The 20,507-nt window shown below is 42.5% G+C and overlaps 1 protein-coding gene across 4 annotated transcripts in view; it reads left to right on the forward strand.

Moving 5' to 3' along the window:
- Positions 1-20,507, forward strand: part of cadm2a (cell adhesion molecule 2a) — a 151,974-nt gene that overhangs the window by 42,652 nt on the left and 88,815 nt on the right. For 3 of the 4 annotated variants that reach the window (XM_049741604.1, XM_049741606.2, XM_049741605.2), the window contains exon 1: positions 4,813-5,178. The exons of the other annotated variant lie outside the window; for it this stretch is intronic. In XM_049741604.1, the coding sequence (XP_049597561.1) occupies positions 5,118-5,178 (61 nt within the window). In that variant the 5' untranslated portion in view covers positions 4,813-5,117. Of the gene's footprint in view, positions 1-4,812; positions 5,179-20,507 lie in introns of those variants that run through there. 4 annotated transcript variants of the gene reach the window in all.

The raw sequence follows: 20,507 nt of genomic DNA on the forward strand, positions 1-20,507 counted from the left end.
CGTCCTCAACTTGTTTCAATTTCCAATTATTGTTATGCAGTCTTTGGTTTACAAAAAAAAAGCGTATTCGGTTCAAGTTAGCAGCAAAGATGGATTTTTTTTTCTTTTTTAGCAGCCCGTTGCCATGTAAACTGGTGTCAGGGCTGACCTGCATGTAGAGTTTAGTAAGTGTCATCTTGGGGAGATGAGGAGAACATTTTAGAAAGTTGCTGCGATTATTTTTGAAGAGTTGTACTTTCTGCTGTCAGAGGCAATTTCCATGCGATTCTCATTCCCGTGCACCAAACACCCACTCGCGCCATTGGTAAACGTCCTCTGAATAAACCAAATTTGATTGGATGATTCCTTGTCACTTGGGAGGAGTTGCAATGCGTGAGATACAAGTTGTCTAACAGGTACGGAATGTTCCAAGTGAAAAACTAAGCACAGTATCTGCCGAATCATCTCAAATTGTTCGGACGGGTTCTGGCTTCTACTTCTGCAATTTCAATACATGTGAGGGTATTTTGGCAAAATGGCAGGTGGTCAATTTTGGCAACTGGTGAAATCTTTACAAAAGGGCTTGGTTAAATGGATACTTTCATCATAGCTTTGGCCAGTCTTGACTCCGCACTCAAATCATTCATGTGGATGTCTTCTTGGCAAAACAAGCAGCGGCTTACTAATTTTGGTAGCTCATCGCAAACCTGCCAAAAAGCACCCCTACCCAAATAGAAACATTGTTATTTGTGGATTATGTGGACAGCCAAAAGGCCAATAAATGACAACAGCTAAATTTACGGTAAGGTTTATTGTGTATCCGTTACGTTTTCTCGCTAATTAAAACGAGGCATGCTGCAACTGGGATCGCTGGGAGATTCAGATTTATATTCAGGCAAGTTTATTGATTCCATGAGACAGGAGCATTGCTTTGAACAGCTTGCGCATGGTAGATACGAGCGTACAGGAAGGTATACATAAATGTAGATTAAGGGTGGAAAGAAAGAGGTTTGCGGAATAAATAAAAAAAATACAATTCAAATTAAGGTGGCCATCAATTTTTTTGGGGTACCACATATCCTGGGATTACAGTATGATGGAGCCCGTCTCAGGTGAATGATCATCAAAGTGACAGAAGCATAATGCTGCATTCAAATTCGATTTTCCCACTAGGACATCACAGCGTCCGACTTCAAAGCCTTCTTTTGGAAAGTACAGTCGATAAATTTGTAGACCGTCGCCTTGGTGTCATGATGTCAAAATGCATCATGGAGAGGTTGGTTTAAAGAGCAAGCATGATTGAATTAAAAAAATATTTTTTTATTGGTCGACTGCACTTGTTGGACTGATTCAATAACACATTTGAATAGAATGGAATGTTGACGTGCCCGATATCAAGAAGCTATTCCCGACAGTCCGTCTTCATCTTTTTTGTCATTGAACCAACTGATGGGCTCAGACAGCCATTGAAAGCGCCGCTGTGTTTTGCACGTGTTTGCGTTTGGCAGGCAGTGCGACAGCCCGCTAGGCGGCTGCTCTCTGTGGCACTTCATGCTTGCCAAAATTGGAGGGAAAGGTCATTTATACTACACACGCAATGGGAGGGTGCATACGCGCAGGTGTCTGCATGAGAAGCCCCCTGAGTCATAACTGGAACTCCATTTTGGAATGGTGGTTCTGTGAAGGCTTTTCAGCCAACTGGCATGTCACATTCTACATTGTTTTTCGTTGCAGAAGAAAGCGTACCAAGGTTGTTGCTTATTTTCTTATTCCAGCCTTGGCCCTTAAAAGTGATAGTCAAATCTGTGACCTGGCCGGATTCATCTAACACCTGCGCAATAAGCTGCACTATCCGTGCACTGGCTCTGGTTTGAAAGCAGTCATTTCATGCTTTTCAACAGTTCCATGATAGCATTAGACTCGTTGGCAATGCAGACCATACTTTTTTGATTGGAGCATTTTGCCAAACAGGAAGCAGAAGAGCAACCATGCAAAGAAAAAAAAAGATCATCACACTGGATTCACTCTCCTGCAGAATCTTGGCAACAAATACATATTTGCCCAGATGTCACTTTGCAAACTTCTTAGCTTCACCAGATGTCTTCAATTCAAAGTGTGAAGGAACTGTAATTCCAAAATAGAATGCATGAATACATTCTTCTGTTTTTGTTTCCCTTCACTACAGGCAGCAGCATCACCATAATGAACATTGCACAATTCAATTAAGGTGCTAATCACAGCAAATTCAAAGGAACTGTATACAGGCGATTGCTCACATATGGAGGGTAGGAACAAACCCTGGCAAATGTAAACAAAGATCCGTAAACGTTATTAAAATGGGCAATCAAGTCAGAGTTTGTTTTATTTTTACACGTCTGTAAAATTGAGAACATACGTACTTTTTTATTGCAGCTTGGCGTCCCTCAGGAGTCGATTCTAGGTCCAGTGCTCTTTAGGCTTTTCATTAACGACATAGCATCGAACAACCGTTATTCAATAAATGATTCAAGAAATTCATTTACGCTTGTACTTAATGTGAGCAAAAGTATTCAGCTAGCAATGGTGAAGCTACGTGTTTGCCAGCATGCTTTAAGGCATCATTTTGCGAGTCTGTTCTTTTCGAAATTGCAAGGGAGAAATGTTGCGTGTAAAAGGTGAAATGATTCATGTTGTGCCTTACCTTGTTCCATCTCAGCCTGGCGGGCTGCTCTCAGCTTGGTAACATGTCAGCCCATATTAGGTGCACCAATGAGCAATGGTTGCAGCCAAGAGCAGGTGGTGGTTTCTTGAACCTTTGGGAGGGGCCCTTTCGTTTGGTGTCTGTGTGTATGGGATGGGAGGCACACAATTGGTCTATTTGCCATCTGGAGCACCGGGACCATCCCAGGTGAGGCGGAAACCTCAATGTGCTGTTTCTATCTTTCCACATATTGGCTTTGATCCTGGAACCAAAACACCTTTTGGAGGCCAATCTTGGGGCTCTTTGCCATGCCCCTAGTGAGGGCACACACCAATTCGGAGGGTGTGAAATGAGCCATTATAAGGTGTGTCGCAGCCCTACCAAATAAAGCCAAGTGACCCAAATACCGAGATCAGTGGGCCAGGCAGATTTCTTTATACAGATTCACTCATAAAAATAGTAATGTGGCTTCTGGTAGAGTTGAGGCAAAGAAGTGTAGGCCGAAACAATTCATTGGTGCTTGTATGAATGGACAAAATTTGGTTGATGGATTCTATGTATTTAAGGACATTGCAGGACATTCATTGAAGAAACGTATGCACTTGCACGTTTCAACTTGTCTTTCTGCAGAAGAAATTGGAAGAATTGCAGCCGAGAAGCTTCCCGACTGAAAATCAAATGGACAGATTTTTCCATTACTCCAGGAAAAAAAAAAAAAAAACATTAGCAAGACCAATAGTGTTAAAAAAAAGAGAAAAACAATGTGCTCACATGAAAAGGCATTCAAAAGCTGTGAAGTGAATTTCAATGCAATGGCTGACTGTAAAATCATCAACCATAAAGAGCCAATTAGAAGAAGGAAGAAAATCAACCACTATTCAAATAATAAACAGCAACAGTCTGTACACAACTAAAGAAAGTACAATGAAATCTATTTTTTTTAATATTACATTAGTGATTGTGTAGACCTGACATGAAAGGAAAACAAGAATGACTCTCCCTTTGTCAAGTAGCTGCAATTGTGATTCAAAAGAAGCTGGAACGTTATCAGCATATATACCGTCCAGTCTGCAGGCCACTTCAAAAGAGCCCGACTAATTTGATAAATAATGCATAGGGTTCTGTTCAAGGCCAGCTCCAAGTCAAGCTAATGATGCAATTAAAGGGAGAGGCTTCATACAGTATGTATAGCGAGTGGAAATCAACATTGCTAATGTCTAAATATATCTTTTCACTCATAGTACTCTTGTGTCCTCTCTGCTCGTTCACTTCCTTTCTCTTATGTCTTAAGAGGTTTTTTTTTCCCTTTACTGCTTCCCAACCCCTGACCTCTACACACCCATACATTACCTTGTCCCCTCCATTCCTCGCCCAACCTCACCTCTCCACCCCCAACAATTGTTCTTGCCGGGAAATCTTCTAAGCCAGTTTGCTTGTCACCCTTAATCCCCTACAGTCCTTGGACCAGAAGCGCTGGGATCAACGTAGTAGTAAGCCACGAAGCGTGTGAGTTAGTTAGGCTGTTTTGCATTCACTGCTTATACTACATGTGTGCTGCAAAGGCCTTTTTCCATCATCTTGCTCTGGGTGCCAGCCAAAAGAGTCATACTGTAGGTTCCTGTGCAGGCTTTGTTGCGATAAAATCCTTTGACTTTGTATTCCAGGGTTAGTCTAAGATGAAATGCAAGAGCTGTATCCCAAAAAAGGTGGCCTTATAGAATAATAATAGTGTGAGATGTTTCTGATATTTTGTCAATTGTGTGTCAATCAAAACAATATGATACGATAGATCTACACAAATGAAAACTATTTTAAGGCCTGAAGGGAAAATAAATCTCAGGTTCTGTCTTCATTGCCATAATTTTGACTGAGAACGTGTTTGGCAAAAAAATAAAAAATAATAATAACCCTTGCAACCCCAAGGAGGGCAAGCACGATAAAAAATGGAAGGATGGACTAGGCATTCATTGATTGCCTGTGTTTATTAAAAAATACACGGGCAGCCCTTGAAAAACTCGAGCGAATATCCTTTTTTTTTTTTCAACGGGTCTTAGGCTCCGAGCGCCTCCCCACATCACTTTTCTTCCTCTTGCGGATTGGCTAAAGGCTCGCGTCGGTCTCCGCTGTGTGGGCGGAACTTGGTCGACTCGCTCTTGCTCCTCACAGGCAGGGAGGGAGCGAGCGGGGCCAGGCAGCAGTGCATCTCCAGTTTACCGGAGGACGCCAGTGTTGTGTCGCTGAAGGCTCCGCAACTGATCCCCACTGCTGTGCTGCAGATCCTGTCAACAAAAAGTAGCACAGTTTTTGGGAGCATTGCAAATCTTGCTCGACTTCACTTTGCAAGCCAAGGGACTCGGTCAAAAGTGTACCTGGAACGGAGCAGGTCCGGTTTGGGGGGGGATCTACGAGGCGGACAAATCAGCGTCGAGCGCGAGGTGCAAGACAACAATAAGACAGGATGAATCTCAACAGTCATGCCATCTTCACCCTCTACACGGTTTATGGGATTCTTCTTAAAGGTCAGCCGTTTTTATTTTATTTTATTTTTTTTATTCTTCTTCGAGTTCGGGATGACGTGTCTGTTTGTGCACCTTGCATGCGATCAGGGGCAAGATGATGGGTCAAGCAAGCAAGCAAGCAGGCGCTTTCCTCTCTGCATGCTTAGTGCGTGCGTGCGTACGTGCGTGCGTGCGTGGGAGGATGCGCACCTTTGTATTTGGAAAGTGATGAGGGGGCACCCTGGGGGTATTCCTCCTCAGATGTTGTGCCCAGCAATGAGTAAGGTGTTTCTACAACACCTTTTCCCTCTGCATCTCTCAGCCGTGGCAATAAAAACGCGTGCCCAGGAAGAGGCGCAACGGAGGCGGACACACCTCAACGTGATCCGTGCAGCATCACCCCCCCCCCCCCCCCCTCTTACCTCCGCCTCCATGAGTGTTTGTCGGACATGCAGGTTTGTGATGAGTCACTGTTGCGATGTCGCCAATGCATTTTTGATCAAGAGATTTTTTTTTTCTGCAGACATGCATTTTAAGGGGTGTGGGGTTGCAGAACAGGTGCATCACCCTAATTTTTCCATATTGTGGTGTGATGTGTGAACTGCATGATGAATAGTTCAAGCTGTAGTGATGTTAGAGGTCTAGGTCACATGGTTAAAAACCCCAACAGCGGGGTGCATGTTTAAAATGAGAAGCACCATACTGGATGATGAAAAAAAAATATATTTTGTGCTTAATTCTATTTTTGCTGCACTCAAGAAGATGACCTTAGCACACCAAACACATAATTGAACATAACTCTGATCCGGATTCTCATACCCCGAGCCGGACGTCAGGTGTAGTACCAATACTGACCTGTGTGGGGGTAGCACAGTGCTGCAAGCCATCTAGAATGCTGGCAATTAAAAAGAAGAAAAGGAAAAAATTCGGCAAATGATTTGAGCTTGTAACTGCACCGCAGTTGCCAGCTCTGTCATTTGTTTTGTGATACAAAACCTCTCGTCATCTGTTAACAGTGCGAGCTTCAGGTCACGTCCTATTTTTCGATGTAATATCGCTGGGACTGTTGCTCGGCTGATTTCAAGGTTGTTTTGGGACCCTAAATGTTTCACAGCAGAGGGCCGTCTATTAATCGGAAACTAATCTAAACCACATTTAGTTTTGCATAGCGTTCACCAAAAGGGGCCGCGGGGAGAACCTGGGTAAGGTCGATGGTCTGCCATATTTGTGGCCGGTTGCTAAGCGACCCAACTGCAAGTGGCCTGATACCTTTTGCCAAGTGTTGCCTGCAGTTTGGCATTATGTCGAGTATTTGACACCTTTCGAAAAGAAAAGCCCTGGCTTGTGATTGAAGAGCTGTATGAATCAATTTGACTTGTCTTGACTGGCTTTGCATTAACTGAGGAGGAAACAATGAGCGGCAGGAAGAAAAATTGAGGCTAAAGCTATTTGGAGACGGCTTGGAGCTGGACTTCCTTAAGTTTGATCTTGCTTTTTCACTCTGACATCACTCCAGTACCATCTGTCCCATTAGATGTGGTGTCAGATGATATTTCTATCTGGCTGTACTCTGTGCTCTTATAAAATAAAAGTGATGGCGGCTTCAAACAGTTTTCTGGCCAGCGAGAAGGTCATGGATAACAAACACAAACATGAGAGTACTGCATATATTTGATTGTTAAGGCCTTGCTCTCTTGCTAAAACAATGAAGAGTGACCTTTTCCCCATCAGATACCATTCTTGTTTTTATAAAGTGTTATACGAAGACTATTTTTGTTAGGACTTAATGACCAATTGTTAGTTAAATATTTTAATAGTTGCAGTTCCATTTGTTTTTCTAATTTCAGGGCGAGCCTGCTCCTAATGCTGTTGTGGACCATTTATGGCCCACGAGTCATACGTTGCCCACCACCTCTGCAAAGTGTCGTGCGCCTCGAGGTGCTTCTAATATTATTCTTTATTATACGCTATCATTCCCAAAGCACGGCATATTCCTGCAGAGTACGTTGAGTTTGTGTGTGCGTGTTTACATCTCCCTGTGAATGTGTGCTGTGTTTGCATAGCTTATGTTGAAGAGGACCTGAGCAATGAGAGCAGAGAGCGCGGCGGCGTCAGTCTCTTTTCATATAATGCCGGCACACACTCGTGCACACACAAATGCGACGCAGAGTCTCGGCAACCCTGAAGAGGATAATGCTAGGCTGCTTGATTTGAACAGTCATTTCCCAGTGCAAGGCCTATTATTGTATAGGTCGCGCACAGCAGGCAGGTCAGCCTCCTCCTGAATGGAGTCGATACCGCTCAAGTCACATACAAGCACGGCGGCTGGTGTAGCGATATCCACCGATTAAACCTGTGCAGGTGCAAATGGAAATTTGTGTTGTTGTTTATCCTTTTTTTTATTTATTGGTTTGAAGATGTCTGCCGCTTTCCGCGTTTTTGTCCAGCATGTGCCCATGAGCCATAGAAAAGCGCCTGTTATGCAAATGCGCCTCTTACGCAAGAGCCCCGGGCTGAGCGGCTGGGGAAGCAGAGGGCGACGGAGGAAGAGGAGCTGATGTCAGAACAATATGGGAGCTGCGGAGGAGGAATGCGCAGTCTCCTGACGATAAGAGTGCAACTACTGCACTTTGCGTGTTGTTTGGGATTGCCAGTTTATCTCGCTGGCCGGCTCTTTGGAACTCTGATCTGGCGAGCCCCCGCTGAGGCATGTGTTTTTATCCCCTCAGTGAGTGTAAGCTGCTCAAGGCTGACCCTCCATCCCTCTGCGCTTTCGTCCATTCCTCCCTCCCTTGCTCTCATCCGCCAGTTCCTGGTGTTGAAGCTTTGTAGCGCAGCAGCGTGGGAAAGCTTCTGATAACAAGCGGCCTTGTGTGTGTCTGTCCATGTGTGTGTTTGCAGAGCCACTGATTACACGCAGGGAACAACTCTGGTTTTCCCTCACGCGCCACGCTCTCCCCTCCCACTTGTGCATCTATTTTCATGGCTGTGCTCTGACAGGTAGAGCACACGAGGTGCTCTGTACCTCCTTGCGCTGATGCCATAAAGCCTCAAAGCTTGGAATCCTCTGCGGAGCGCCGCTTGGACCACTGTGCCTCGTCGCGCACGCACGCATGCACACAGGCAGGCAGGCAGGCCGGCAGGCAGGCAGGCAGGCAGGCAGGCTAGCTAACATGCACAGAGCCCCAGTGTGGATTCACTGCTGCACTGCCAAAGGATTTCCCTTGATCAAAGGCAGTCTTTTTGTTAGTCCAGGTGTTAAAAAAGTTGAAACAGAGAGGAGGAAGTGGCTGGAGGGGATTGTGGTAGGATTCAGAAGCTACAAGCTCTTCCTGGCACAGTAGAAGTACACCGGGTGCAGAACTGCTCCGAAAAAGCACAGCGCGCAATTTCACACCTGGGCTTGCTTGATTCTCTCTACTCGCTTGATGAGTTTATCTTTGCTTGGCTTTCCTTTTTGCCCAGCTGACACCAAAAAGGCCCAGCAGCCTAAATGAGAACATGGAGCTCTTTTTAGAGCCGGTGTCAGCGGCTTTATGGCCTAGATGACTTTTTCCTTGTTGACATGACACTGAGTTGTGCTCATCCCTCTACTTAGGACCAGCAATCACAATTTGGATCGCCACTGAATTGCCAACATTTATTTACAGTGAACCCCAGATTATGATGACAGCTACCATGATTCTGTGGCCGCCACAGCGAAAGAGGCAGTAACACGGCAAGGTCAATTGAGAGTAGATTTTTTTTTTTTTTTTTTAATGTGATAGCCAGAACCAAATACTTGGGCAATTGTTCTAAACGGTAAGTTTGAAAAAATAGCCTTCATGGAAAACATGTGGAAGCCCTGTTTTCCATTTTGCTGCTCACTGAACTCTGCCACTGAGGGCTTTTGCACTTCTTGGCAAGTATTCCCTGGAAATGCAACACTCTGGAGTAATTGATGGTATGATGGCAATGATGCTCTGTCATGGCTTGTTATGATAATCACAGTACAATAGACGCATGCTAGTCATCAAACATCCAATTAGGTTGTCGGGCGTACATTCAAACAGCATGCTGCATTTTTCAGAAAATCATTTTAAGTCTGATGAATTGCATATTACTAAAGCATACTGATGAGACATTGCTTATGCCTCCCTGGCTGCAAATGCATGTTGTTCGAGATTGAAATTCACCAGAAAAAACAACAGCAACATCTTTGTCTGGAAATATTGTGTGCCTTAATTCATTTCCAAATTGGCAGTGCAGCTCTGCCTCATATTCTTCAGTTAAAGTGTATGAGAGAAGACGATAATGAGGCGGTGCGTTTTCGGCCCAAAAAAGACTCCCAGTAGGCAATGGAATTTGTTTATTTTATTGTAAACACTTCTGTTCTTCTTATATAAACCAAGCCACTAATTGGATGTGATTCATCTTAACTTTAAAATACAAGTGATTTTTGTTTCCCATTTATTGGCACATTTTGTGGGTATTCTCACAAAACTAATAAGAAATCGTACATAAGGTTAAACACGATATTATGCTCCAACTAGGCTATGATATATGGGTGTGCGGCTGCCCGCCTTTGCAAGGCTTGTGACTAAGTGAGAATCGTTTCCAAAATAATCAACATGCTATACAGGGGAGCAATTTGGAGTCAGGTTTGAATTTCTTTTCACCTAAAAGAGTCATAAAATGCAATTTTGCCCCTCCCTGATAAAACTTACAAAGATCAAGATTCTGTCTTAATGGAATGTGAACATGCATGGATGTAAACACGCATGTGATGTCTCTATTAGCGTCAAAGTATCGGGGATTAACATGTGGCTAATCTCACACTCTGCTCTGGGGGGGAAAAAATTAAGGAAGATTGAAAAGGGAAGTCCTGGAACACCCAGGAGGATTTTGTCAATTTTTGGGCGCCCCACCACCGCTAACTCACAAACATATGAAGTGGGTTAATGTAGCATGCAGTTGAACTTAACATGCTCTCCGGGTTCATGTATCGCGCTCCTTCTTAACAAGCCTTATCCTTGATAATGTTCTTTTCATCCTATGTGCCCTTTCATCTGACGGCTCCTTTTCATACAAATCCCCGCGGGCCACAGTCGAGAGACTTGCTGGTACGTGTCACAGTAATCATTTTCTTGAGCCCAGATAAAGATACGACCACGACGCAGCTCGGCCTCCCCTCCCTTTGCTCTCCCGCCCCGCCGCCAATATTGTTTGGGGACTCTGCGCCCGCTTTTGACAGAAATGAATTCAGCCAAAGCCAAGACAGACCATATTGCTGCGCAGAGACAGCCAGCGCCTTATGCTATGTGCACGCCAGCCACAATACGCACATACTGTCAATGCACCTTGCACACTTTCCGCCCCGCAGCTTGTAGACACAGCGGTGAGAGGAAGGGAAGAAATATCCACTCTTGTTTGGAATTACATTTGTTCCCATGTAACGGACTGTAGGGTGCTCCGATTTCGTCCACATCTTTTCTGAAATGCCAAGAAGAGTACACTCGTAGCAAATTCATAGATGTTGAAGTGAGCAGGTTTTTTTTTTTTCTTCCCCCAACAAAAAAGTCCAAGGCCTATAAATACGGGCATAACACAAATTCTCCTCTCTCTAGTGCTTCATTGTCTCAAGCGTTGAAGGGAGCATCCATTCAGTGTCTAAACAGGAAATGAAGCCAAATCCACACATAATCCCACGGTTCCCACCACCTCCCACCCTCGCGGCGCCAATTTTCATCTTTGCTAATCGTAGCTGTAATTCAACAAAGTAATCCCTAAACTGAGAAGCATCCATGATGTGGCCATCAGGTAGTGGCAATTCAGTCTCTCTCCGTGATTTGACTTTAAATGAGCTTTAAAATATAGCCGTGTTCGTGATGCTTGCAATTGTTGGATGTTGGACTGTTGTGTGTCTTGTAATATATTTCAAAATAGGGATTTAGAGCTTAATTGCCCTGCAAGTTCCGAAACATTATTAGAGTGGAGTTATGGCATGATACTAATTGAAAAGTGGGATTCATTGCACTATCTGCACTTGTTTGAGCATGGCGAAAGAAAGAAGCCTGGAAGTAGCAAAAGCTAATTGAAATATAATTCCCCAAAGACACATGTTCATGTTAATTGACTTTCTGTGTGCGCTTGTGTTTCCGTGTCTGTGTGTAGTTGAGTGGGTGTATTATTTTTTTTTTTCTTGTAGCCTGAAGTAAGTTGCTAGTCGCTTGTCTAATCAACAGCTGGTGTCGCCTGGCTTTCCCTTCCCCCTTTCCACCCATGTTTTAATTCAACCTTCGAAAGCTATTAGGCTCCGTTTTGCGCATGGCGCATTTCGATACACGCATGAATGTAATAACGTCATGAAATTATACAATCAGATTTAAAACTTTCATTCCAGCGTCTAGTCGTTCGTCCTTCAACGCTTCCTTCACAATGCTCAGACGAGTCGGTGGGAAAATGCCAAACAATGGAGTTTCGGCTGGCTTGAATTAGGGACTCTTTGTCAACTGTTTGGAATTGAAGACTGCCATTAAGGGATTACTTCAGGTTTCTAGCAATCACCACCCACTATTGCTGTTCACTTGACATAAGAAGATTTTGATGGGCTAGTTTTGGTGAAACCCAATCCATGTTTTGTTTGATTGTGATGAATGAATTGTCGGTAAACTGTCTTGAAGCTATTGATGCAGTACGGAGTGCTAAAGATTAACATCAGTTTTGCAAAGTTGAGTTTTGCAGGCAAGGGATAATAGATTTAGTGAGAAAATTATTAACAGTTAAAAAAAAAAAATGCACGCTCAGTTCTGGTGAGCAATAGCCTCCATAATGTGCTTTGGGGCCCCCACATTATTGTGTGTGCGTGGTGTCCACATTTCATCACTTCTGCACCATCTGTCTTTTTTTTTTTTTTTTTGCCACATTGCAAATCCATTATAGGATCCTTAACATTATTCCTCCCCATTTGAAGTAGTGCACTCCCCGCCGCTTATTGCTATTGCTGCAGGATCCTGTGGCTTGTCTGCTACTTGGCAGTAGTGTCACCCATGTTTTGTGCAAAATGAATTGTCCATAGTAAAAAGCCAAGCCAAGCCTCAATTTAATTTGCCATATTTTGGAATATGTTAAAGAAATATGTCTTTGAAGCCTTTTTTTTTTTTTTTAAGATAATCTTCCCGTCATTTAATTGCATATTAGCACGCTGCTTGAGCACAGCAAGACGTGCTCGAATCTCACTAGGGTTCGGCTCACTAGTTTTATAGCTAACTCATCCCCACTTCTAATCAAACTGATTCTCCGACTCAAAACCTCCTGCTGAGGAAACAAATAAGCTATAATGGCTTTAAATGGTCTCCAATTACGACTAATTTCAATGCTTATCTTAAAGATGTTTGCTTTTTCTTTCTTATTGGGCTCCAGTTGAGGAGCACAAGAATTGTCGTCTGGATCATAACCAGACCGACTTGTTTGAAATACAACAGATGCCTTCTTATTAGAGAGCAGAATGCTTTCTGTTTCTTCTCCACTCTCATATTTAGAACTAAGAAGAACATTTTGTCCTTTATCTTCATTATTACTGTTTGTCTGGAATCCCATCCTGTTTAGCGGCAGTCTACACTAATTCATTCTCACTCTTTTGTAGACTTAATACCAAAAGATAGCGTGAAAGATGACTTCAGATTCACATTCATAACGTTTGCCCTTGTTATGTTCAAAATAACAACCCTGTTATTTCATAAACGAGCTCATTTGCGAGCATTATCTCCAGACATTGCCAGACAAACAATAAAACGAAGAGCTCTATTTATTTACATGGATTTAACCTTAGCTTTTTAACCTTTGCATTTTCCATTGGTCACAAAATACATCTAATAGTGCTGCTAATGGTGTAGTGGTATGTACTTGGCTGCAAGCAAGAGAGGTACAATTGATTCAGCATCAACTAGATTGCTGTCTGAAGGCCTCTGCATTCGCAAGAAAACTACCGTACATCTTTGTATATCTTTGCAAACCAATAACTCCTCCGAGCATTGTAATTCTCTTTTCTTAATCCCACATTGGTTTTGTAACAAAAGTTCAGAACATAATTCGAAAAAAAAATCACGTTTAAATGGCTTTGTTTTAAATGGTTGCTGTGAGGACAGCGCTCTCTAGGCACGCCGAGTGACAGCTACAATATGTACGTGTATCCATGCAGTTGAAATGGACCAGCTAATGCTAATCTGTGCTAATCCCTTGAGAAGCGCCCATGGAGCAAAATTATCACATCACTCTGTAGTTGGGATGGCTCACGGAGACGAAGAGGAAGAGACACGTTGTGAATGTTGACATATTCCAGGCAAATTCAATTGCTGCAGTGTGTTGGTGTAGCTGTTACACTCATTTGTAGAAAAAAAAAAATCTTATAACAACAAAACCCGGTAATTAGTAGCATACTTTCTTGGACTAAGCGATGATTTTAAATCCTTGTTGTAAGCATACTAATCCTTATTTAAATTGTGACCATCATTTTGACTTGCTTTAATCTAGACTATTTTCAAGAAGGTAACGGAAGGAGATAACCCTCACACTGCTTGATCCCATCACAACCTTTGACCTCCAAAGGCAAAATTCTCCAAATGCGTAGGCCGGCAAATTTCATTTGTATTATCTTTTTGATATTTTCTGCATGAGATTTCTTACAATCCAGAAGCTCCGTGTCTTATTGCACATGGCAGCAAGTAATAAATTGAAGATGTATGACAAAAATTGTAAATGTATTGTCAGCAGGATTCGCATCTCGCACATCCATACAAGTTCCACTGTGGAGATGTCTAATGAGGTTTCACACAAACTGCCTCTGGTCCTTACGCCCACTATTGGGTAGTATTTCTTGTAACAACACAGTTTTTTCAATCCTGCTTTTCTGGATGAGCACCAAAATGTAGATGCATGGAATAGAAGGCAATGTGATGCTTCCGAGAAACTGATGGGCTGTCTTGAGATGTCTCGTAAAGTCCAAGTCGTTTCCTGCGGCTCGTCTGGGATCCTTTCAAGACATCGACCCGGCGGCCGCAGTCGCGCCGGTGCTTCCCTGCGATGAGATGTGATGAGACAGCGACGGCGCTAACGGCAAACATTGCATTTTGGAGTGTCGTCAAGGTGTGGAGGGATGAGAGATTTGGACAGTTGTGTGTGTGTGTGGGGGGGTAACAGGAGGGATCGGTGGAGAGGGGGATGGGGGTTAGAGGAGTTCAAATTTTTTCCGCCACCACAGGAAAATATGAATTTGGAATGGTGACAGGTGGCCCCACAGTGTTTTGGGAGGAAAAATAGAGCACGGAGGAAATAAAAAGTAGCACAAAAAAGAACAGCGACCAGGCGTGAGATATTCACTAAATGAGCCTTGACATTGCATCAACCATACAAACATGCACACACAATCTCTAAAATATGAATAATGCATTCAAGCAGTTGGGATAATTCATTATGCATGGAGATATGATCACAGATAAAGAGCTATGCTGAAAAGGTGACACTTTTTGGCAATTTTCTTTCTTTGTGAAATAAATGGATGGTACGTGTTGGACAACAAACATCAGCATTCCATTTTGTTCGGCTCCCAACATGGAAAGACTTTTTGTTAAATTTTGTATCATGACTTCCTTTTTACTGATTCACAGCATTTTTGTCTCACTCTAGCTTCTGTGACGCGGTCTCTCTGTGTTTCATTTCTGCCTAACCCCCTGACACCTCACCCCGGGGCTTTCATCTTGGCGGGGTGCTCTCTCCATCTCTGAGAATTCTCCAATTGGCAGACAAGCGCCCTTGTCAGACACCATTCATTGCACTTGCATAGATCCGAAAAGTGTTTTAACAAGCACCGCCGAGTCTTGTGATACGGAAGAAAGTGCTTACCGGTGTAAAAGCAGATCTTGTGACTCATTTCAAAAGACACGGAAGTTAGAAGCTCCATTTTGTTGACGCTCAGTAAAGCATAATCATTGATTTGCCGATGAATCGATGGTTATGAACGGGTCAAGTGTGTGGAATTGATTGGTGATTAATCTTATTTACCGAGTCGTCCTTTGATATAAACAACTCATAATTTAATGGTCACAAAAAAACAAAAAATCACAAGCAGAACCACTTTGAAATGATCACAAAATACTTCAAAACGGCTCTAAGCTATTCCCGATGAAGAGACCAGTACGCACGTCCTGTTTAATTTCTAGCTAGCTTTGTCTTACAACGAGAATAAAAAGTGAAACAGTGCTGCAATCCCCACAAGCAGCTTGTCTCACTGTTGCTGTTTCATTTCACAGTGAGCTATAGCACTTGTTAATCAGTTTGCGAATGTGCACTCGATCTGCTTTTAATCAGTCACACAGTGCAGATGTCACACATGACATATTTGAAAATACGTGGGATGCATATGCAAATGTCTTCTGTTTACATGTTAGAGTGCGTACTGATAATTGCAACCCCAGGCAGCCTTTAGCATCAAGATTCATCATAGATAAAAACATTTGGCCTGTTCTGGCCTCTGAAGGACACCCAGAAGCATTAAGAGAGCGTTTTGAGAAGCATATATGGTGAGGCACAACATGACTGCAGGACTTCCAATATCATTTTCTCGTTGCTCTGTTTTGATCCAAACATATGAATAAAGTGGAGAGGAAAGTAGCTTGATCTTCTCCCGTCAGTTACGGCAGAGAAACTAAGTGGCTTAAAAAAGAGCCGATGTCATGGTGAGTGAGTGTTCGACATCCAATGTACAATGATCTCAGCCCCAAGGATACAGACTCTGAAAATATATAAAGTGGCTGCTTTATAGACCATGACATATAATTTCCTCTACAGAAAGACACATACTGCGTTTCCATCAGAACACAGCCGGGCTGTTCTGATGGAAGTCGCCAGCTATAGTCGTGTACACCCCGACGGTGGCTTAAGGTTATACCATCCAAATGACTCATCTGTCAGACAACTTTAATATTCTCCTGACCCTTATTAAAAATATTTAGCCAGTATATAATACAGTGTGCAGTCAAGATCTGGGTGTTTGAGAATTTTTTCATAACTGACAGGGTTAAGTCCTTCATTTTATTCTCTCTCTTGTGGAAATGATTTATTCATCAGAATTTGAAGGATATCTGATGCTGATTGGTTTGCTGTCCAAAGAAGATGAATACGATTGAAATGACTTGATAGAACACCGACGTCGAAATAGGATTTGAGAACATTCGGCATTGAACTGAAAATAAGAATGAATGAAAAAAAGACTAACTGACATTTTTACCATCGCAACTGTATTTAATGTAAAGGGAATGAGGCTGTTGAAGATTGTGACGTTCAAATTAGCTTGCAAATTTCAGTCGGAGTCGATTTGGCTCTTAGGTGTTACCATCTTTCTAGTTCAGCATTATGTATAATTCTGTTTTCAAATAAATGGTGAACCGAATCGTTGGGGTAAAAGGTTTGGAAAATGAATCCATTTAAAATGCCTGCTTTTTGGAATCAGTATTGGAATCTTTGGAATGAATGAAGTCCCCCAAAAAGTCAAATATTAAAGCTGTCACTCTCTTCCTATTTCTACTATCAGTATGAACACGATGCCTTTAATTTAACACCATGGTACTTAGCGTGCCATTGTGTGCTTAATTGTGCTCCATTCCACAGGTCACGTTTGAACATAACGGCTTCATAAACCTTTACAGCAGACAGTGGCGCTGATTTTGGCGGCTGTCGAGCAGCTGCAGGTAGGCTCGCAAATCCTGACTTTGCTTCGCTGCTCTCCGCTCATCATCTAGAGTGGAAACGTGACTTGTTTACGCAGTTCCATCAGTCAGATCGTTCAGAAGGCTAATTGAGGCGAGCGCTCCCATTAGCTGCCTGCCCACACTTTGTAAGAAGCCAGACTGATCAATGTTTAACCTGACTTACTGTAGACACTTGGACGGATGCACTTGAACAAATGTCTGCTTTATTTTAGTTCAACATTCTTATAACTTTTATGTGACAATGGAAATGGCGCAATTAACAATGATGTCATGCTTTCTGTGGTCTGAAACAGTTGATAGGTTTGTAAATGTTGCTTTCATGTGGCATTGCTCTCTTCTTTTATTAGCCAATGGCAGACTGGGAAGGTTTGCTATACTGGCTAAATGAGTAAAATAGTGGACACAAGAGAGTGATGTCATATTTAGCAAGTTTACAAACCCATCAACTAATTTATATTCAGATAAAGTGAAAGCACCTCCCGATTAAATTGTACTAAAGTGAGAAAGCAGCCCAACACAAAGATGGATCGGAAACTCGGAGTCAAGCTGCTCTTCCTTCATCGTTTTGTAGCCTAAGAAGAAATCTGGCTGTTTCCCCAGTCTTGGCAAATTGCGTTTTCCCAAATCCTTCTCCCACTAACTCTGTTGTCCTGCCAACAGTGAGTGAAAGCGCACAAGTGCATTATGGGCTGGTCATGCATGAGTAACAAGAGGCCCCACTAAACTGCTGCTGTGTGTTTTTTTCCCCCCCTGTACTTTTCACCCGTTTAAAAACGTTGTGATTATGCAGTGGTCCAAAGTGACCGTAAGTGGCCCTCCACACTGCAATTATCACACATGTGCTCTCAACACTAACATGGCGGCGAACATGTGAAAATGCACACTTCAGCATTCATTAGACATAAGTATCCGGCTTCCGGTGCTTGAGAGTCATGAATCCTCCCACTCCTTCCCGCCCGGAGCATCTCACTCTTCTGCATTTCCACAAATGACACTTCGGTTCGTTTTTAAGTGTAAAACACATTTTTGGACATGGGAACATGTGGTGTGTTTTTCCCACTGCGGACAAGCCAAAACAAACCTATCGCCGTTGGTGTAAAGCAAAGTGTGACATCATTTTGGTGCCGTAGCAGGCAGCTGTCTGGATGCAGTGTTGGGAGGATTATGGTGATGCAGTTAATCCAATCTGTGTTGATCTAAAAAAGCGGCAGATGAAAAGCCTTTGGTCCAGCGTGCCTTGGCAAAGCTTCGGAAAGCTGCACCGTGTTTGTTTTTTAATGTGTCGTTCTTGCCTTTGTGGTATGAAACAGCATTACCCTTGTCACTAGAAATCTATCGAGATATACTTTTTATTTCAGAGGCGCCTCGGTTCACCAATGACCTTGTGTAGTTCACAAACATGATTTTTGACTTTGCGCTATTCTTGAGAAGAAATCGATTTGTTCTTTCTGTATGTCTTTCTAAATGAACCCATAAAATCAAGGCAAACATAACATTGCTCTGGAACAGAGCAGAACCGGGACAGATTATTTTTGTTGCCATTAATTGTTCTAGAAACATTTGCTTTGGTTCAAGTTTGTGAATTGAAGTTTCAAGGTACATGCGGTTATGTTCACAAATCTGCCACCACAAGATGCGGAAAAAAAACAATCGGAGTATTGAACTGCAGCTTATTGTTGATTTTTTTTTTTTCCCTTAAATATTAACACTGCGCCTTATAATCAGGAACACCTTACATATGGATGTCAGTGCCGGAGCTAGACTTTTATCAACGGGGGGGCCATGGGGTGGGCCAGGTTTTTTATTTTATTTTTTTATTACAAAAGTGTGAAGCTTTCATTTTTGGATTGAGATCATGTGAATGATTCAAACATCCCATTTTTTCGACTTGTTGAAAAGGCTCACAAGCACTCCCATGACCCTGTCTGATCTGGTGTCTCAGTGTCTCACTCACCCACAGGTTAGATGTAATCAGTACACTTCTCACTATCACACCAGAGCATACATACCTTTCAATCAAGGTCACGTTCCACTCATTCCGCACGCTGAGGTGTATTACATGTCTCTTCGTCCTCCTTTTTCGTCACATATTTTGGTCAAACTCCAAAAGAAAGTGGAACAGCAGAGTTTCTGAGATGATCCACCCCGTGACATAAATGGAATTATTTTATTTTTAGAAACCCTAAACTCTTCAATGAGCTTCCACTATGCATGACTCCCAGCACTGTTCTTCGATTTATTCTTAGAGCGCCATTTCGAAGCAATTGTTTGTGAATGCCTTTGCATGCTGGCAGGGCTAAGAGAAACAACAGATTCCAACCATCAAGTGATCTGTATCTGTCACTGCGACTCATTATTTGACCATTTGCCAACTGTTTCACAACAACTTCACATCCAAGGCAGCACAGCCTTCTGCATTGCTTAAATGAGTGCACGTATATCATATGCTAGGATCTCTTAATATCCTTTCAATTGAACGTAATTTCAGCCAATTTCCTGGAAGCTGATTACCATTAATATAGCACTGTAATTCATTTGTTTAACATAATGTAAGTGGGAACATTATCATTTATGCATATTTTCCACATGAAAGCCTTCATCAGCTGCATAGGCAATGTTTTTAAATGGATGGCACAAGTGTCCCAAGTACAAAGAGAATGGATGAATAATACAAGCATTTCAAGATGTCTGACCATATGTAATATAATGTAAGAGTTGTTTTCCGGTTTCCCTGGTCAGTTTAATGCCAGGCATTTACCATTATGTTTTCAGCAACATGCTATTTGTTAGCATTTACTTGCTTAAATCAAATACTTTTTCATTCAGCTTCATTAATTAGAATTAATTATTGCTGCTACAAATTGTGTTGACCTTCAAGATTCCCCTTTAATAGTTTCTATTCGTGGCGTTATAGGAAATTCCGGCCGAGCCTAGTTTTTCCATTTGATTTAATTCACCCTAAGCCATTATATTGATTTTATTTTGTTTTACTCCGACTTTGTGGTTGGTAAATGGTGGGAGTATTGTGTATGGTAAACCACCCACTTTAGCAGTGCATTCCCACCTTGACTGGTGGTTTTCTGCTCGCTCGCTCGCTCGCTCCCTTGCACTCTCTCACTCTTTGCATTTGTTACTGTGTTGACTGCTTTGTAATATTCACCTGCAGGGTGTGCAGGCCTCAAGATAATGTGTGTTTTAATTGAGTAATAGTCTCATACAATGACTGTAATGATATTAAACAAAAGACTGCTACACAAAACCAACATAGGAGTAATTGGTGTGTGTGTGTGTGTGTGCCCATGCGTGTGTGTGCCCGTATTCAGTGTCATTAATCAAGTGGAGTTTTATTGTTTTCAGCATCTAGCCCAAGTCTACACATTAACATTTTAATGGCATTACCGTTCTATTAATCTGCTTACCCCCGCTTCCAGCCACTGCTGCAACTTATAAAACTATCATAGAACTTGAAGTACTTTAATATATAAAAAAAAAAAAAAAAAGAGGCGAAAACAAGGCCGTAAAAGGGAGAGCGAGGGAGCAGTAATTAAAAAAACGACTTCACTGAAAGAAAACTCATAAACAAGAAATAAGGGTAAACGAGTGGAA

This window comes from Syngnathus scovelli, chromosome 15, assembly GCF_024217435.2.
Source record: "Syngnathus scovelli strain Florida chromosome 15, RoL_Ssco_1.2, whole genome shotgun sequence".
NCBI lineage: Eukaryota > Metazoa > Chordata > Actinopteri > Syngnathiformes > Syngnathidae > Syngnathus > Syngnathus scovelli.